This window comes from Lampetra planeri, chromosome 8 (genome assembly GCF_965212315.1).
Source record: "Lampetra planeri chromosome 8, kcLamPlan1.2.h2, whole genome shotgun sequence".
Classification (NCBI taxonomy): Eukaryota; Metazoa; Chordata; class Hyperoartia; order Petromyzontiformes; family Petromyzontidae; genus Lampetra; species Lampetra planeri.
This window is the reverse complement of record NC_136114.1, coordinates 8239761-8258876: the sequence shown is the minus strand read 5'-3', so window position 1 is coordinate 8258876 and position 19116 is coordinate 8239761. Positions and strand designations below refer to the sequence as shown.

At 41.1% G+C, this 19116-nt stretch overlaps 2 protein-coding genes across 4 annotated transcripts; one reads left to right on the top strand and one right to left on the bottom strand.

Annotated features, from left to right (window-relative positions):
* The first annotated feature begins 253 nt into the window (after nucleotides 1-253).
* On the top strand, nucleotides 254-7240 carry POLR2L (RNA polymerase II, I and III subunit L). 2 transcript variants are annotated; one of them, XM_078596889.1, is made up of 3 exons: nucleotides 254-383; nucleotides 6634-6737; nucleotides 6859-7240. In XM_078596889.1, exons 2-3 carry the CDS (start codon nucleotides 6643-6645, stop codon nucleotides 6965-6967), a joined length of 204 nt encoding a protein of 67 aa, XP_078453015.1. In that variant the 5' UTR covers nucleotides 254-383; nucleotides 6634-6642; the 3' UTR covers nucleotides 6968-7240. The 2 variants fall into 2 exon arrangements, with proteins under 2 accessions (XP_078453015.1, XP_078453016.1); XM_078596890.1 differs by having other exon boundaries at nucleotides 288-383; nucleotides 6637-6737.
* A 63-nt stretch (nucleotides 7241-7303) lies between these two features.
* Nucleotides 7304-18530, bottom strand: LOC144720271 (CD151 antigen-like). 2 transcript variants are annotated; one of them, XM_078596888.1, is made up of 8 exons: nucleotides 18089-18530; nucleotides 17441-17543; nucleotides 16539-16730; nucleotides 15944-16018; nucleotides 15062-15166; nucleotides 13317-13475; nucleotides 11917-12003; nucleotides 7304-7748 (listed from the first exon to the last, which is right to left on the bottom strand). In XM_078596888.1, the coding sequence occupies exons 2-8, from the start codon at nucleotides 17537-17539 to the stop codon at nucleotides 7686-7688; spliced, it is 780 nt and encodes a 259-aa protein (XP_078453014.1). In that variant the 5' UTR covers nucleotides 17540-17543; nucleotides 18089-18530; the 3' UTR covers nucleotides 7304-7685. The 2 variants fall into 2 exon arrangements, with proteins under 2 accessions (XP_078453014.1, XP_078453013.1); XM_078596887.1 differs by having other exon boundaries at nucleotides 18057-18166.
* Between the last annotated feature and the right edge of the window lie 586 nt (nucleotides 18531-19116).

The following is a 19116-nucleotide window of genomic DNA, read 5'->3' as shown; positions in this document are numbered from 1 at the left end:
GTCTGTGTGTTCATCAACAGTGCAATCGGCACCTGGATGGGATTATTGTAATCAATAGTGCAATATGCATACGAATGGGATTGTGGTGGTCAACAGTGTAATAGGCATACTAATTGTATTGTGATGATTATAAGTGCAATATGCACATAGATGGGATTTTTGTGATCGGCATACGGATGGGATTGTGTGTTCATCAACAGTGCAATCGGCACGTGGATGTGACTGCGGTGATCGATGGACATCGATCTGGCCACGTGCGAGGTTGCCCGCTGCACGTGGGCGGGGCGAGCGCTCGCGCGTCGCTAAGTTTCCGATGACGGATCCCGCGTGAACGCAACCCCAGCCAGCAGCCAGCCTTCAGCGTGTGGCGAAGCATTTCGCCGGTAAACGTATTAAATTGTATTTGTTTTTATTTAACCCTGTGAAGTTTGTTATTGTCTGATGGGGGTTTGCTACTTGTTCTTCGTGGTCGTTATTTTTGTAATATGATAATAGTAACGTTAACTTTGCTGTGAAGTTTGTTGTTGCTATTGCAGCCTGTGGAGCTAGGCCCGGGTTGGTGCGGCCTAGGCCTCGTGTCGCTGCGAGATGAGAAAATTGTTACTGCTTATACTCGTACAGAGCTACATTGTTACTCCTTAGACTCGTACAGAGCGAGATGAGAGAACGGTTACTGCTTAGACTCTTACAGAGCGAGATGATAATTGTTACTGCTTAGACACGTACAGAGCCAGATGAGAGAATTGTTACCCCTGAGACACTTCCAGAGCGAGATGAGAGAATTGTTACTCCTTAGACTCGTGCCGAGCGAGATGAGAGAATTGTTACTGCTTAGACTCGTACAGAGCGAGATAAGAGAATTGTTACTCCTTAGACTCGTACAGAGCAAGATGAGAGAATTGTTACTGCTTAGACACGTGCAGAGCGAGATGAGAGAATTGTTACTGCTTAGACTCGTACAGAGCAAGATGAGAGAATTGTTACTCCTTAGACTCGTACAGAGCGAGATGAGAGAACGGTTACTGCTTAGACTCTTACAGAGCGAGATGATAAGTGTTACTGCTTAGACACGTACAGAGCCAGATGAGAGAATTGTTACCCCTGAGACACTTCCAGAGCGAGATGAGAGACTTGTTACTCCTTAGACTCGTACAGAGCGAGATGAGAGAATTGTTACTGCTTAGACTCGTACAGAGCGAGATGAGAGAATTGTTACTCCTTAGACACGTGCAGAGTGAGATGAGAGAATTGTTACTGCTTAGACTCTTACAGAGCGAGATGAGAGACTTGTTACTGCTTAGACTCGTACAGAGCGAGATGGGAGAACTGTTACTGCTTAGACTCTTACAGAGCAAGATGAGAGAATTGTTACTGCTTAGACACGTGCAGAGCGAGATGAGAGAATTGTTACCCCTGAGACACTTCCAGAGCGAGATGAGAGACTTGTTACTGCTTAGACTCGTACAGAGCAAGATGAGAGAATTGTTACCCCTGAGACACTTCCAGAGCAAGATGAGAGAATTGTTACTCCTTAGACACGTGCAGAGCCAGATGAGAGAATTGTTACCCCTGAGACACTTCCAGAGCGAGATGAGAGACTTGTTACTGCTTAGACTCTTACAGAGCGAGATGAGAGAATTGTTACTCCTTAGACTCGTACAGAGCGAGATGAGAGAATTGTTACTCCTTAGACTCTTACAGAGCGAGATGAGAGAATTGTTACTGCTTAGACTCGTACAGAGCGAGATGAGAGAATTGTTACTCCTTAGACTCGTGCCGAGCGAGATGAGAGAATTGTTACTCCTTAGACTCGTACAGAGCGAGATGAGAGAATTGTTACTGCTTAGACTCTTACAGAGCGAGATGAGAGAATTGTTACTCCTTAGACTCTTACAGAGCGAGATGAGAGAATTGTTACTCCTTAGACTCGTGCCGAGCGAGATGAGAGAATTGTTACTGCTTAGACTCGTACAGAGCGAGATGAGAGCATTGTTACTCCTTAGACTCGTGCCGAGCGAGATGAGAGAATTGTTACTCCTTAGACTCGTACAGAGCGAGATGAGAGCATTGTTACTCCTTAGACTCGTACACAGCGAGATGAGAGAATTGTTACTCCTTAGACTCGTACAGAGCGAGATGAGAGAATTGTTACTGCTTAGACTCGTACAGAGCGAGATGAGAGAATTGTTACTCCTTAGACTCGTACAGAGCGAGATGAGAGAATTGTTACTGCTTAGACTCTTACAGAGCGAGATGAGAGAATTGTTACTCCTTAGACTCGTACAGAGCGAGATGAGAGAATTGTTACTGCTTAGACTCGTACAGAGCGAGATGAGAGAATTGTTACTCCTTAGACTCGTACAGAGCGAGATGAGAGAATTGTTACTGCTTAGACACGTACAGAGCGAGATGAGAGAATTGTTACTGCTTAGACTCTTACAGAGCGAGATGAGAGAATTGTTACTCCTTAGACTCGTACAGAGCGAGATGAGAGAATTGTTACTGCTTAGACACGTACAGAGCGAGATGAGAGAATTGTTACTCCTTAGACTCGTACAGAGCGAGATGAGAGAATTGTTACTGCTTAGACTCGTACAGAGCGAGATGAGAGAATTGTTACTGCTTAGACTCGTACAGAGCGAGATGAGAGAATTGTTACTCCTTAGACACGTGCAGAGCGAGATGAGAGAATTGTTACTCCTTAGACTCGTACAGAGCGAGATGAGAGAATTGTTACTGCTTAGACTCGTACAGAGCGAGATGAGAGAATTGTTACTCCTTAGACTCGTACAGAGCGAGATGAGAGAATTGTTACTGCTTAGACTCTTACAGAGCGAGATGAGAGAATTGTTACTCCTTAGACTCGTACAGAGCGAGATGAGAGAATTGTTACTGCTTAGACACGTGCAGAGCGAGATGAGAGAATTGTTACTCCTTAGACTCGTACAGAGCGAGATGAGAGAATTGTTACTCCTTAGACTCGTGCCGAGCGAGATGAGAGAATTGTTACTCCTTAGAGACGTGCAGAGCGAGATGAGATAATTGTTACTGCTTAGACTCGTGCCGAGCGAGATGAGAGAATTGTTACTCCTTAGACTCGTGCCGAGCGAGATGAGAGAATTGTTACTGCTTAGACTCGTACAGAGCGAGATGAGAGAATTGTTACTCCTTAGAGACGTGCAGAGCGAGATGAGAGAATTGTTACTCCTTAGACTCTTACAGAGCGAGATGAGAGAATTGTTACTGCTTAGACTCGTACAGAGCGAGATGAGAGAATTGTTACTCCTTAGAGACGTGCAGAGCGAGATGAGAGAATTGTTACTCCTTAGACACGTGCAGAGTGAGATGAGAGAAGTGTTACTCCGTAGACTCTTACAGAGCGAGATGAGAGAATTGTTACTCCTTAGACTCGTGCCGAGCGAGATGAGAGAATTGTTACTGCTTAGACTCTTACAGAGCGAGATGAGAGAATTGTTACTCCTTAGACACGTGCAGAGCGAGATGAGAGAATTGTTACTGCTTAGACTCTTACAGAGCGAGATGAGAGAATTGTTACTGCTTAGACTCGTACAGAGCGAGATGAGAGAATTGTTACTGCTTAGACTCTTACAGAGCGAGATGAGAGAATTGTTACTGCTTAGACACGTGCAGAGCGAGATGAGAGAATTGTTACTGCTTAGACTCGTACAGAGCGAGATGAGAGAATTGTTACTGCTTAGACTCTTACAGAGCGAGATGAGAGAATTGTTACTGCTTAGACTCTTACAGAGCGAGATGAGAGAATTGTTACTGCTTAGACTCGTACAGAGCGAGATGAGAGAATTGTTACTGCTTAGACTCTTACAGAGCGAGATGAGAGAATTGTTACTGCTTAGACACGTGCAGAGCGAGATGAGAGAATTGTTACTGCTTAGACAAGTGCAGAGCGAGATGAGATTTGTTACTGCTTAGACAAGTGCAGAGCGAGATGAGATTTGTTACTGCTTAGACACGTGCAGAGCGAGGAGAGACAGACTGACAAATACATAGACTGACATGGGAGAAACGGTAAGAGAGACGAGATAACGACACGTACAACTGGAACGAGAGCGAGACAGACGAGGGGGTTACACTCTGATACATGGACAGTAGGGCACGGACACTGAGACATACACGGAGACTTGAGACAACAGCGAGACAGAGACCACGAGTGAGACAACAGGCGAGAAGACTAGGGCCCAATGCGACAGGGAACGAGACGGCGAGACGAGGTCGTGTACATGTACAAGCAGATAAAGAGAGAGAGAGAGACAAGGAGATGCAATCACAGAGGCAGGCATCTATGGGATAGATACAGAGACAAGAAAGGAGATACACGTGGAAATATGCGCAGACTGAGAAAAAAGCAGATCTTGTACAGACATGTATTCCAGATATAGACACAGTGCGCTACAAAGACTTATAATGTAGATACGTAGACAGACACCCATGGACCTTGAGTACAAAGACGTAGTCTCATATGGCCCTGGATTCCTGCTTCGGGAGCACCCCTGCAAACGTTTAAATATTACAAAACTGCGCTGTGTAAGACGGTTCATAGTGCAACTGCACCTTTAAATTTTCCATGTGAAATGAATGAAACTATGTTTCGAGTTATTCTCCTGAAACACGTATGCATTTTCTCCATCGGCCTTGTTAACACCTTGATGTCGTGGACTTTTGTTTGAGGATTACGATAACCCCTGTTACAACGCGTTTTCTGTATAACGCGATTCACCCATTAGGGAACACTTTTCACACAACGCGGAGCGCGCCCGTTATAACGCGGCTTCTGAGTCGACTCCGAACTTTCTTGGGCTCTGCGGCGAAGCGGTATGATACAGTACGCGGCGGCGTATCCTCGGTTATTTGTCTTGCCATCTTACTGTGTGAGTACAGTACATCTTATCTCGCCAGACTTTATCGTTACATTATTTTTTTGAGGAAATCTAAAATCGCTTAACGCATAACTTTTCAGGAAAGCATTAACCACGTTAAACAATGACTTACACCGCTGTTGCAGGACTTATTATATTCATGTCATCACTTTCAACTTTTATTTTTATATTTTGCACTAGACATGGCGTCAAACTTTATTGCAAACTTGTACATTTCGGTTGGTTTTATTTTTTTTGCACTGGAAACTTAATTGCGCAAAGCTGCCATTGTACATAACACACTATTTGCCCCCATGTTGGAAATACCCAGAATGCGTTGTGCATCTCTACCATGCCTTCCCACGGGCATTGCAAGATCTTGACCTCCACCATGCCAAACGTTTCGCGATTATCTAGAATAGAATGGCAGGTTTGGATGCTATGGTGTTCCACACTTAACTCCTGTAGTGTCCGTGAGCTTATTACTCAATTATATCACACTAATTACTGATTTTCCAAGTCATGGTGTGCCCATTTAACTCCCGCCTCCCCTAGCATAACTGCAATACCATTTAATTCCAAGCACGATAGTGCATTCTCATGTGGTGTCCATCTAACATACCCAGCGATGATGGTGACGGTGATTGGGCTGGTGACCCTTGGCCGATATGTAAACCCGCATATTTGTGTTGTGGTAACGACCCCAGTACACTTGTAGTGGGTTCAACTGAGTCACAGACGTACTCTTTGGAGGCAACACATTTATTAGCACCAACACACGGGGTAAATGCCCCTTAACAGGATAAAAACTTGTGGTGGGGGACCACCAGGCTAACTACACTAATTACACCGTAACTAGCTACAACGAAACAGACCACAGCTTGGGTCCAGGTCCATGTGTTGGAGACTCTGTAGGACGTAGAACGTAGGCGAAGGTTTCTTCAGGTTGAACAACAGCGCCGGGCTCTCTGGGGGACCCGGCTTATCCTCTGTGGTGTGGCTGGCTCCGCCCTTGGCCACGACCACCTTCTAGAATCCTTGAGCAGGATCTCGACCCTGACACGTGACCACCCCTAGCCCCCACTTGGAGCCCCTGTGTAGACTTAACTGGTCACGTGTCCTCTGGGGTCAACCAGAGTGCCATGGCCTATAGTAACCCCATTTCCATGGCCGGGACTCCCACACCCTATCCTGTAGGGGCCGGAACTGCACGCCAAGCGTGGTACCATCCAGCGCTATCGATCAGAGCTCACCGAGCGCCTTTAGGGCCGGTACTGCACCCACATCCAAGTGGTGTCCGCAATGTCAATACACGGCACGCTGTGCGTCTCTAGGGGCGGCACCGCACAGTGACATCGTGCGATGTCACTACATACTTAACAGATATCCTTTGATGTTTTCAATAAAACAGGAATTTGTACTGCACTTAAATGCAACGACTGTACATTTAAATTTGCTATATAAATTGGGATATGCACATTTTGAGGCAAGGAGGTGGATTTTTAAGGTTGTTTAGGTGCAGGTGGTGAGTCGTAAGTTAAGAGAAAACAGCCCCCATCAGAGGTAAAACTATATTTACCATCTATTTATGAACATGAAGTGCTATTACCCTGTCATACCAACTCTTGCACTTTAGTGATATTAAAAGTTGAGCAGCTCTGATAAAAATAGTTTATCTTGTAGTACTGCAGGGCATCTTTAAACATAAGCCACAATTTTATTTCCCTTGGAATGGCAGCAGAACAAGATGATTATCCCGGTGCGGTGCTTCACGTGCGGGAAGGTGGTCGGCAATAAGTGGGAAGCCTACTTGGGTCTGTTGCAGGCCGAATACACAGAAGGGTACGTTGACTAAGTGTTGTGCATTCAAATATAATCCATGGTTAAATGTATTCATACATCATTTGGTTTTCACTTTGTGCAAGTCATCTCGTGACCGTGCCTTCCTGACTCGTGTGTGCAGAGATGCGCTGGATGCCCTGGGACTGAAGAGATACTGCTGTCGCCGCATGCTGCTCTCTCATGTCGACCTGATTGAAAAACTACTCAACTACGCACCTTTGGAGAAATAACTTTGCTACACATTCCTACACAAGGCCTGAACGTTTTTTCCCCATGGCAAAGAATGATAAAAGATTGGGCATATATTCGGCCACATTTTCATTACTTTCCTCAATCGGCTGAAAAATTACATGAGCGAAAATGGCAACCGCAATCATATTGCATTACAGAATACAAAATCTCTTTTTTTGATTTCCGTGAGAATTATTACATGTTCATTCACCAGTATTTAAGTTAAAGTTTTGCATTGTACATTTTAAGTTTAATAAAATGTTTGTTGCTCATTTTGTTGATTTCCTATATTTGCTGTAACATGCTTTGTTTAAAAGTATATGGTCATATGCAAATACTTAAAAAAAAACTTTATTAAATGAATATGCAGTTTAACAGTTAATTGTATCCATCTCTATGCTGCTGGATATTTTTGGTGACATCTACCAATGATTAAGGCACATTTAAACGATGTAGCTTTAACCTTTGCATTGTCCTGTTTTAATACAATCATGGTATATTAACATTAAACACAAACTACGAGTATAAACACAAAACTGACCGTGTAAATATACATTAAGTCAATGTTAATGTTTCAAATAGCTATTTCCTATGCAAGTTTTATAGTATACAGTGTGCTTAGTAGATTAATACTATAGGTACAGTTCAGTGGGTAAGAATTATGACATGTTTGATTCACAAAAATGTGTTATCAAAATGCAGGTTCCTGTCATTCTTTTAATAGTAGGGGTCTAACTTGATACTTCTGTATAAGCAGCAAGTCAGTATCATCCCCAGCACCTGAAAGAAAGAATGTATGTTATTGTGAGAATAGCAAACAGGTTATTATTTTGCTTGAGCAAAGCAATCTGGTTTCTTAAATCCGTTCAAGCAATATATGATCTATACAATTTAAGACATGGTAACATCATTTGGCTATATACATTCTTTGTTCTAGAGGTAGTATAGGCTGCTAAACAATCAGGGTTGGATCTTGACTTAAAGCTTTCGTGACTGCAGGAATTCATATTCTTGGGTCTTTCGGTAAAGTCACGTAGATGGGTTCAAAGAAAACAAAACTGACGTTTCGATCGCAACACAAGCAATCGTCATGATGACGTTTTTGTTATTTTCTTTGAAGCTATCTACGTGACTTTACCGAAAGACCCAAGAGTATGAATAAATGTTGTGATTCATATCTTTTTAGAGGGCTATTTAGACCCCCAAGAGCAATTCAGTGAATAACCAAAACAATTATAGAATGTAAATGTCTTGAACCTGCCAGTAGGGATTGTAATGCAAATTCACATAATGGACACATTTGTCTGCATAAGCAGCCTGAGATTTTTTATAATCTTGCCGCTGTGGGAGTGAAAGTTATGCTGTTGCTATATCCAAATACCATTTTCGATAAAGGCGAGTACACATTTTAGTTAAAACATGTTAAAAGTATAATAAGCATGGAGAGTGCATGTTTGGAATTGCACGAAGAATTAAAATCTAAATAACCAGAAAACCCTTCAACAATGCAGGATGGAAACCGGTTTAACAACTGCAAAAGCTACAGGTCTTTTGAGTTGGTGGTCCGAGTAAGACTGGGTGATTTTGCACATCTCTGTGTTGTTAAATCTATTGCACTAATGAAGAGGAAGATTAATATTGAGAATCAAGAAATCGGACTAAATACTGTATAAACTTAAGCGAAAGAGGTGGGCTTGGCAGAACACTACTAGAAGGGATGGTAAACAAGACTAGTGATGACATGGAAGCCAAAGAAGGAAAAAAAACCCCGATGTGGAACACCGCCGTAGAAATTGAGCACTAAGATCCGTTCATTTGCAGGATTGAGTTGACGGTGACCTCATGGAGAGGTTAAGCAGTTGAGAGACAAAGACCGATGGATTCAAAGCATCATTGGCAAAATGCATGTTCCCCGGATGCAGCGATGCAGCTTCACATCACTGCCACCTGTAATTGGTGGATCCAGGAGTCTAGCTGCAAAGTCGCTTCGTGATATATGCAGAGTTAAGACCAATGAGAGAGAGCTCTGGGGTCTAGGGATCAGAGAACAACGAGAGCAGATAGCCAGAGTAATAGGCAGAGAGCAGACAGCGAAGCAGAGGAAAAATGGACACATTGGTATAAATAACGGCAACAGCAGCAAAATATGATTAGTGATGTGAAACGTATCTAAAGCATCAGCGTTCATGAGGTTAGAAGTAAATGTATCTGATATTGGGAAACTAAAATGCCTTAATAGGCAAATGCACCACCCCACTGCTGGTGCTATGCCACACATTGATACACGACAATATAATGAACTCAATTTGATATACTGTAGCTGACAACATCAATGCTGTCTCGCCAATGGCTCCTTATTGGTTGCAGCTACATTAGAAGACCTCTGCTGAACCTACCGAGTCTGCCCTAAATATAAAAAAATGCGAATTTGACGCAGCAAACTTGGCAAATAATAAATTTAGGCAAGTTACTTTAAAACACTGGAAATAAATATATGACTCGCAACCTATTTAATACTTGGATTGGTTAATGTTGCAGTTTGAAATTATGCACACTCATCAGTTTAATGGCGTTCTACTTTAAAGCATATATGCATTGTTATGTTATTATTTAAGGAAAGTTGATGTTGACCATTCTAACATGCAATAATGCAATGTTAATTATAACATGCACAGTTTTAACCTACTTAAAACCAATGTACAACGGCAAGTCGTATAAGTTACATTAAAGTACACATCTGAATACACTGATAGCACATCACACCAAACGGGTAAGACATACAGTAATCTGTAAAAGGGAAATTGTTTAATGGTTAAAAATATTTTATGGGAGAAGATACTCTTCTAATGTGCTCACATATATTTTATTTTTGTAGTATTATAAATACACAAGTAATACCCACCCCAACTAACTAGTCAGGGTGATGGGATAACGAGAGCAAAAGTTAAGTATAAATAGCAAACTTACTACTATAAAGCAATTTGGTAAAACTCTCAAAAAGGTTTAACTTGAGTGCGTGCAGCCATATAAACTGGCAACCTGCCTTGCCCATCCTCCTAAAGCCCACATGGGACTTTCTGAAAGAACATTCCCGAATTAGGGAAGGAAGCAGCATGTGGGGCTGGGTCAGGAAATGGCTGTTTAAAGCACAACACAACCTACAATAGAGGTTACAATGTAACCTGCTTTTTAGCTGTCAATTCATTTTCAGTTCCACTGCTACAGAAGTGACAAATACATATGGCAGCATTGTTCATATTTACTAGAATTTTACTGTCATTGTGGATAGTTATTGTAAATTTTCTATTTACGGTCAGGCATTGAACCATCAGCATTCTCCAACACGTTTTTGAACCTCGTGTTAACAGTCATAGTTTTTAACTTTCAATTATCCCAGTTTTATTAAGAAAAAAAATGTTGCTTTAATACTTATAGATTTTAAATTTTCTAAATGAAAGTTAACACATGGAATTGGTTTTCTCTTATTGCCCTTAACTTTACATAAATATTGCGAACAGCAACAAAAATACAATTATATAATGCTTGTTACTTGAAATATGTCATACAATGATAAACACTGTCATTCTGCAATGATAAAACCATAAACAGGCAAAATATGCTTTATAAAAAAAATACTGCATTGCTGTGAATATATTTTTTCAATTCTAATCTGAGGAAGAATTCTGAATGATTTTTCATACTGACCAGCATGGATAGGAATATAAAACAATATTCAAAAATCCTGTTAGGCCTGTCTTTTTATTTATATACCCTTACACCAGTATGGCACCAATCGAGAAGCACACCTTAAGGCTGGAAACAATAAGTGTGTTTATCAAATATGGTATTACTGCAATACTACTTTGTATCGCAATTAATGAGCTTTTTTAGTTAAAACACTTCTGGAGCCAGTAAGACAAACCATACTTTTCCTGTTTTTAACATTTGAATGTCAGGTTTTTGAAAAATAATGATAATACGTTTAATATTTCATAAAGATAGCATTTAAAATAACTTGTACAATCTGACAAGGTAGGTTGGTTTGTAAAGAAAAATATATTCCAACTGCTATTTTGGATATTCTCTAATAAAAGTGATTTATTAAAATGGCACTCACATTTTGACCATTTAATTTTTGGCCGTAGATGTTTGATAAAATTGAAAGAGTTTTTCCAATCCGAAGTTATTCATTATAAGTCTGAGAATGTTTTTACATTACACATTCCTGCGGAGGGAGCTGGTAGGAACGTTGGGTTGCTCTGTCAATGGCCAGGGTCAATGGCGGCGTGGTGTATTCCACAAATATGCCCGACTGTGAGGGTGGGCACAAGCCGGCGTGAGTAGGTTAAACGTTGAGTTTTATAAGGGCACCACGGGGTGACCAGCCCCTCCCCACCCAGCCCCACCCCTCCCACCCCCCACCCAGCCCCACCCTCCCCACCCAGCCCCACCCTACCCACCCAGCCCCTCCCCACCCAGCCCCTCCCTGCACGACGGACGGACACAATCATCCCCTGTGGGCTGGTGTAACCAGGAGGTTCCTACCAGTACAAGTGTGCAATGAACCACCCAGTCATACCCCTTTCCAGCTAACAACTGCTGTAACACTACGTATTTTTTAAACCACTTATAAAAAGCAATATACTCTGAACATCAATAAAAAACATACAAAACTGAAAAAACAAACAAAATATTGTATAGCTTTGGTTAACATCGAAGTCATTTGAAACAGATAAACTTACAATGCAATGCAACACCAGACTGATCAAGTTGAATATTTATATATCTTTTTGTAATGGTAGCTATTTGCATTTTCATCACAGTAAAACGTAGAAAATGCGTATGAAATGAGCAAAATATGTAAAGCTATCTCAACTGAATATGAACCTGTACTACACAAATAACTGACACTATCCATCTCAAATGATCAAATAAAGGCTGGTCATACCTGCAGGCAGGCCACACCAATTCCCACCGCACCAATGAGCAGCAGATGTTCCTGCAGTATCACTTCCAACTTCGTGATGCACCCACCCTGCAGCAGAGGCACAACACTTTTATATTAAAATCTAATAAAGGTACACAAAGGATCTGGTGCACTCAGATCATGTTCATTCAAACTCAAAGGACTCAAGTGTACCACAAAACTGAAACATGTGCATTGTTCAACCCTTGGCCAGACTTCTGTATTTCTTCTAAAATTATATGCCACTCATTCACATATTCCTTCTGTAACTGAAGCAAGGCTCCAATATGATGCTGATTATTAAAAGTATATTCCCATAGAGTGGAAAACAAAAAGGAAAAAAAAACTTTATTTCAGCCCAATGTCCATTTATTGCTGAATGAAGGCCTCTGCATATGGTATTAATCATGGGGGTTATTTGCCGATACTTCACCTCGCTGGTGAAAGGATGCACAGAACCGGTTCAGATATCAAATTCCATTCACGGTAATGTTGGTCAGGAATCAAACTCGAATGAATTAGTTATCACCACTGCACCACCATTCCCTTCATTATCCAAGAAGTAAACAAATACAGTATTAATAAAATAAATGGGCAAAAGCAATGTCATCGACAAAAGTATACTTAGAACATTTTCTACAAGCAATTCATTTAACTTCAATTGGTTTTGAGGATAAAAGTTGCGAATCACATTTACATATAATGTACACGTGTGCATATGTGTATTATAGCTGTTGAAATCAAATGGTAGATTAAAACTCCAAAACAGGTCATTAATGTGTAATTAAAATTACCCAAAAAAATCAACCAAAAGCAGCAGAGGTACACATGGAGTATCTTTTAAGACCAAACACTGCACACACGAGTGATCATTGCCATGTTGCTCACCTGGCTATAGCAACCCAATCCTGTATTGGCCACATTGTTGTCAGATCCACCGTGTACGAAAGGATATTTGTTGTTGGAAATTTTAACCAAGTAAAACTATTATTTACTTTTGAAATAATCGATCTACCCATTGTTGTTTTGACTGAGCGTATACAATCGCGGGTTGAATGACACATATATGTACGCGATCTAACCCAAAAAAAACCTGTATTATATTGGTCGCGAAAGCCTATGTTAAACCAAAAATCTTCATATAGTTGAAATAAATTATTTCAACACGAGGCTCAGAGCATGTGTTTGAAGTACAGCCTTGATAATGGAACTGTCGTCATCACTAGTCATCACTGTTACTGTGCCACACGGGGTATGCACTATGTTGGGCGTTTCCCACGTTTCAAGGTGGATGCCCAGCGTCTACCATTTTCAAATTAATGCTGATTATTTATGCATTACAATCAAGTGTCAGAAAAAGATAAAGTGTGCAAAAGGGCCACCTCCACCCTGTTGATATTGGAGGGATGGTCACGGCGGCCACAGTGTGTCGTCGGGGATTTGCAGCAACTATCTGGCACCAGACGGCCTTCTGCTGCAGCCACCTTCACCCAGTCACTCCGCTGCCAATCATTCCAGTCGTGGCTCCCGCAGCACTTAAACTACGAGGGTTCATTAATAAACAAAAAAACAAAACATGATCATTCTCGGAATACATACATTTCTTTGTAAAATGTATATTTTTGTTATGTACTGTATACACAGTTTTTCTAAAGATTTTATAGTGAGAAGCGGACTAAATGCTGGCATGCAAATTCTCTGTATCTGATTGCAATCTGAATGAGATTTAGAAACCTGAATTAAAGGCAGATTGTTTGCATGTGTAGTCATAGATTTAGTTTGTAATGTGGAATGTTCTTCCAATGGCATATTATTGCTAGCCAGATCAGCTTCTTTGTGAATTTTACGTAGGGAAACTCATTGGCCACTTTTCATGCATCATAGCTTACATTTACGAATATCATATGCACTTTTCAGTTTATATATGAAGGCAGTTTTTCAGGCTCTGTAAAGGGAGGCATAATCTGCCCATGAGTTGGGGGACTTAGTGTTGATTATCGTCATGAAACTTTCCCAGAAAATTAAACGCTCCCGATGATCCAGGCGCTGTGAGCAAGCCGACTCTTGGAACGCCATGAATTATTGTCCAGCTGTTTTCACATACCCAGTCCATCCTCGTGGGATTTAAGAAAATATTTTCCTCCTCCAATGAAAACATTCCCTTTATTATACTGCCACCAACTGACCACGCATTTACAAGAATTTAGGAATTTCCTGATTCATTCCATACAGATTACACATGGTTGTTTTGTAACTAATGATCCTGATTTTTGCAAAGTATACACAGTATTTTTTTCCTTCCAATAAACTTTGAAATAAACAGTATGTTAGAAAAAAGGAGCAAATGGAAACTTACACGGGTTGAGGAAACCGCCAGGGATTTGCGGAATTTATTGATATTCAGTTGTATATTTTTACAATGACATGTTTTGAAGCAAACGTTGAGATTACTTCTCTTAAATTAGGTGGCCATGTGCATCAGCTTGACTTTGGAGAGGGGGGGGCTGAGTCAAGAATAGACCATATAGTCCTGCCAAACACATGATGGGTTTTCCATTTATATAACTCATGGGAGCCGTTAGCATAGTGTAATTAAATATACAAAAAATAAAAATCATAGAAGTCGGCCAAAAGCCAACAGAAATGTAACCTATATACAGGATCAAATACATTTGTTTTATTTAAACTGGTTTCCTTTGTATTTTGCATTGTATATTGCAATGCACTAACATTGCAACTTTATATTTATAGCAGTGTTATGAATATGAATTTATCACCCTTCAGACTGAAGTAGCAGAACTTTGTATGACGTCAACTGTGTCTTAAGGAGAGATTATTCTCTGCCTTTGGAATGTGGAATGTCTACCACTAACTCAGGACAGTCAATGCAGCTAAGCATGGCCCAATACTTAATTGAATATGGGACACAATTTGACACATTTAAGTACTATGTGTGTAATATGTAGATACATATTTAATAGAATAATGTTCCCAAACGTTCTGCACTGGTGTGTATAAAACTACAGCTTGAATAGTCTGTAGAACAAAAAATAATTACTGAAAGTACTTCCACATTTTGTTACTTAGCCAGAGAGCTTGGCATGCAGTCGAGGTTAAAGGGTCCTACCTCCTGTTGAAGTTTATCCATGGCATCAGTTACCCTCTGCTGGTCAGGCTGCCCATAGCTCTCCACAATTGTTTTGTTCATGTGGCTCTTTAACTCTTCACTCAACTAAAACAGCAGGATATAAAAACAATATTAGAACGTTACATTTTTGTTATTCAGTTTCTAGTTGAAACCAAAAAAGTGGCAATACTGCATTATCACCCTCCACTCATTAAAGCAAGTGACCTTATTAAACTACTTAATGGTCCAAAAATATGAACATTCGTGGGATAAAAAGAAAACCCAAAAGTATTTTAATTCAAATAATAGTTATTTAAGAATGTGTCAGTATTAAACCGACAGTGCTGTCACTTGTTATACTGGAAAATATTTAATGTCTATTCACGAAAATATTTCAGATCTTGCTCTAATACAGAAATCCTCAATTATCAAGGACTGCCTTCATTTTATAAGATAATAGCGAAAATTCAGCATACAATTAGTACACAGATGCTGATGCCTAAAATATAAAGTACCCACATTAACAAGAATGACAAAATGTAAAAGTAAATTCAAAGGAAATAACAATTTAATTATAATGAAAAGCAGAGAATGACCAATGTGTGGTCCCTCAGGCAAATGCTGGACGATATTCTGTTACAAGCCATCATTTTGACTATTCTGGCCAATGCAAATCCTTGTTTTGTTAATCTTTCCCTTAACTGGAATGCTGGGAATTCAGTCCGATTAGTAGAATTTGCTTCAGGGCTACGTAAATGTATATGTAATGCTAAAATGAAACCAGATGTGATTTAAATCACCGCTTCATGCACAACTGCGTAACAACTGAGAAGCTGCTCTGAGCTACATTGTCAGCGATTGCTTTCACTATTGTAAGCATACCTGTTGCCTGTAGAGGTAAGCAAGAATCCCGGCAATGACTTCCAGAAGGAAGATGAGCAACAGGAGGCCACAGTACTGAAAAAAAGTAACATTAATTCTCCCATGTACAGCAATACTTTTCTACATTTCTACATGCTTATCCAAACAAGAACCTGAGGTTTGCCAAATTAGGCTGCTGTGAACAATCTGAATGTTATTAATAGGCACGACCTATGAACAAATCACCCGGGATCTACCCTATTTTAGCAAATCTCCAAAGCTAAGCAGGCTGGAACCTGGATCATGCTCGAATGGGCTGATCGACATTCAGGAGCTATGCTGTCAGTGGTCAAGCAGGGCAGCAAAATCCATTGTTGTATTGTGTCATGCTACATTTCGTATATCATGCCTTCACCAGCCCACACTGATCAGAGTGGTTGAAGTATGCTCAACACTCCCACAACCTTCACAACATGGGAAAGCCCTCGTCCAGCAGTGGATTGACAAAAATGTACATTAACACACGCAACGTTGTAAACAGGCTCAACAGAACCAACGATTAGGAAGTGGGGCAGAGTGTGTGGCTTGAGTGTATCATGCAAACTGCAGGACTGACGGCGGCAAGGCATCCGCGTCGTTCGCGCACCACCGCGCAGCATCCCAGCAGCCCCGTGAGCATGACCACGCTGCCAGCCAGAATGAGGATATAGGCAGTCGTGGCAAACGTGCTGGAGGCCAGCAGGCTGAGATAGTCACCCTTCTCCACCAATGTCCACACGCCCACCGCCATCACTCCAGCACCAGTCAACTGACCAGTCACACGAAACGTGATGCATTAACGCCATGGCAACATATGTAACTACATTGTATATAGTACCGTGAATTAAAGATTGGGCCGATTTGTCAAGTAAATCAATTAATCGACTAAACACTTTAATTCACGATATTTTGTGGTTGATAGCTTGGTGGCTTGCTTGCACATCCTGTATACCGAAGGCTGGAAACCTCCTTCACGCAATGCCCAGTGTGACGTGACCAATATCAACGACGTCACCAAACCCAACCCATCACCTCCCGTCCAGCGGCACAAGTGGGAAGAGGGGTGCGAATGTATTGTTAATGTTATGGAATTAGTTGCGCGTAATCAAACTGATAATTATCGGTGTAGTAATTTATTACAGCACAGTACTTAGCCCAGTCCTACTGTGAATCCTATTACGTTATCATTAAGTAGAAGTATTAGAAACTATAAGTTTCCCACTCCAAAAAAACTTTTGCGACGTGACTTTCAGCTAATTGTGAAGTTTGCAATAACCATTTTGAGTTATATAATTACGATTTTCAAATACAGAATGTCTCCAAGCGAATCTTGGCAGCCTTTGGTTGAGAAATGTCACGCTCATGACCAGAATCCATTCTCCCCGCCGCCGAATGCTTGCACTTGACTTCTTCACAGGGAGTGGTTGTAGACGGTGGCAATAAACAAAATGCCACATCGAAAGGCCACAACCAACCCACCCAAAAGATGAAGTTGAACACGAGGAGCACGTATTTGAGACAGATGGTCCCACAGGCGTTGGGATGCTCATCTTCGTACATTCTGAAGCTTCCACTCATATTGCTGCCGAAGGAAAGGAAATAAAGCACAGCGTCATTTTATAGTTTATGTCACGGGGGAAACTAAAACAATAACTTTGAAATACAACGGTACTGCAAGCAGCAATATAACGGAATTCACATCACACAGTGGACAAAGCGAGTGTGTATTGTATGGACACCGTAAACAATGCATCAATGTGTTTACACAACAGAGCCGTTTGTGTGTTTTTTAAGTAAATTATGGAGCTGCGAGGTTAAAAACTTCAGTAAAACATATATCAGTCGTTTTACAAAGTTGTATTTCGCAAACGTGAGCTGACCCAGACAGGCTGCGGCCTAGTGCACCCTGCCGGGGTAAAGCATCAGGGAGCCCGTAGGAGCAACTAGTCGAGACCGCCCTAGCGAACGACGTCGTTTCATCATAATTGCACTTACTCCAGTTTAAAGGTCACAGTCCGTTTAAATTGACCAACATTTGTTTTAACCAGTTAAGAGAGAATATTAACTAATTCTAAAACTCAAGACGAAAACATACCATCACACGTAAAATGCCACTAAAGTTCTTACTTGCTGCTGCGCTTGGGATGCAGAAGTCCAAAAAGCCGTGCCGGAGGAAGCACGGAGCACGTCACGGTTTTAAATAACAAAAAAAATTGTGTTATAACGTCTCTCGCTCGTGTGATGAGTTAAACATGTGTTTCCTTTAGCCTTACAATTAATATATATATTTTAAAAGACTTCTTTTTGTGGCCTGGGTAAATAAAAAAAAACTGTTGCATGCCAATGGTTTTCCTCTTTGTCTGCATTAAGTGAATAAGTCAATGCCCCCGTATGTATTGCAAAAGGTCAGTGAAACGACACCGTTTTAAGTTGTCCATTGTGGATCATTGTGGATCAGCTCTCGGGAATGATTGACCGAAACCGAGGTCCTTCGTCCACGACAAATCCGGGGAAATATTTTCCGGAGCACATCACCGGGCAGCTCCGGATGAACTGAAGCCCTGAATGTGAATTTTAAACGCAAAACGCCACTCACTTGTGCACTGCAAGTATTGTGCGGCTTCAATGTCCATGCGCACAATGAGGTTCGATTTTACGAAGTTGCTTCTGGACTTGTGCCCTTGGACGTGAGAATAAATGTTCACTGCAGTGGGCTACACTCATTTACAAGGCCCTTGTTGGTGGATGTGCTCTTTATTTGTCTGACCTACTATTACCATTAAACAATCCTAAAAGTCAGCGATGCGCGTCTGATTGTCTATTCATCGTGTTAATATTTCCCTGATTTCGTCCCCAATTTAGAGCAAAAGTATTTTATGTAGCTGCCCCAAAAGTTTTGGAACCACCTAGTTTCGTTTCTTGGCTACTCCATTCTGCCCTCTCTGTCCTCATTTAAACTATTAAAATCACTCAAGTTCAAGTGTGAATGTCATTTTACAACATACATCTATAATTGTGGAATACTTTGATGTTTTATGCAGGCCCCAGTCACCCTTTAAAAATAACTTCTTAGCTCAAAGGGCTTTACTCGGGAAATAAACTTCTGATTCTAACCACACGTGCTTTCACCTGAAGCCTATTCCACCATGATAAAT

What these genes read in the sequence shown, in the direction of transcription:
- LOC144720271 (XM_078596888.1), bottom strand. Translation starts at nt 17,539, where the DNA reads ATGAGTGGAAGCTTCAGAATGTACGAAGATGAGCATCCCAACGCCTGT. An exon ending in TGGATAAACTTCAACAGGAG is followed by an intron (nt 13,476 to 15,061) that starts GTAGGACCCTTT and finishes GAACCCTCGTAG; the next exon opens with TTTAAGTGCTGCGGGAGCCA. An exon ending in CCAATATCAACAGGGTGGAG is followed by an intron (nt 12,004 to 13,316) that starts GTGGCCCTTTTG and finishes CCTCTGCTGCAG; the next exon opens with GGTGGGTGCATCACGAAGTT.
- POLR2L (XM_078596889.1), top strand. Translation starts at nt 6,643, where the DNA reads ATGATTATCCCGGTGCGGTGCTTCACGTGCGGGAAGGTGGTCGGCAAT. An exon ending in CAGGCCGAATACACAGAAGG is followed by an intron (nt 6,738 to 6,858) that starts GTACGTTGACTA and finishes TCGTGTGTGCAG; the next exon opens with AGATGCGCTGGATGCCCTGG.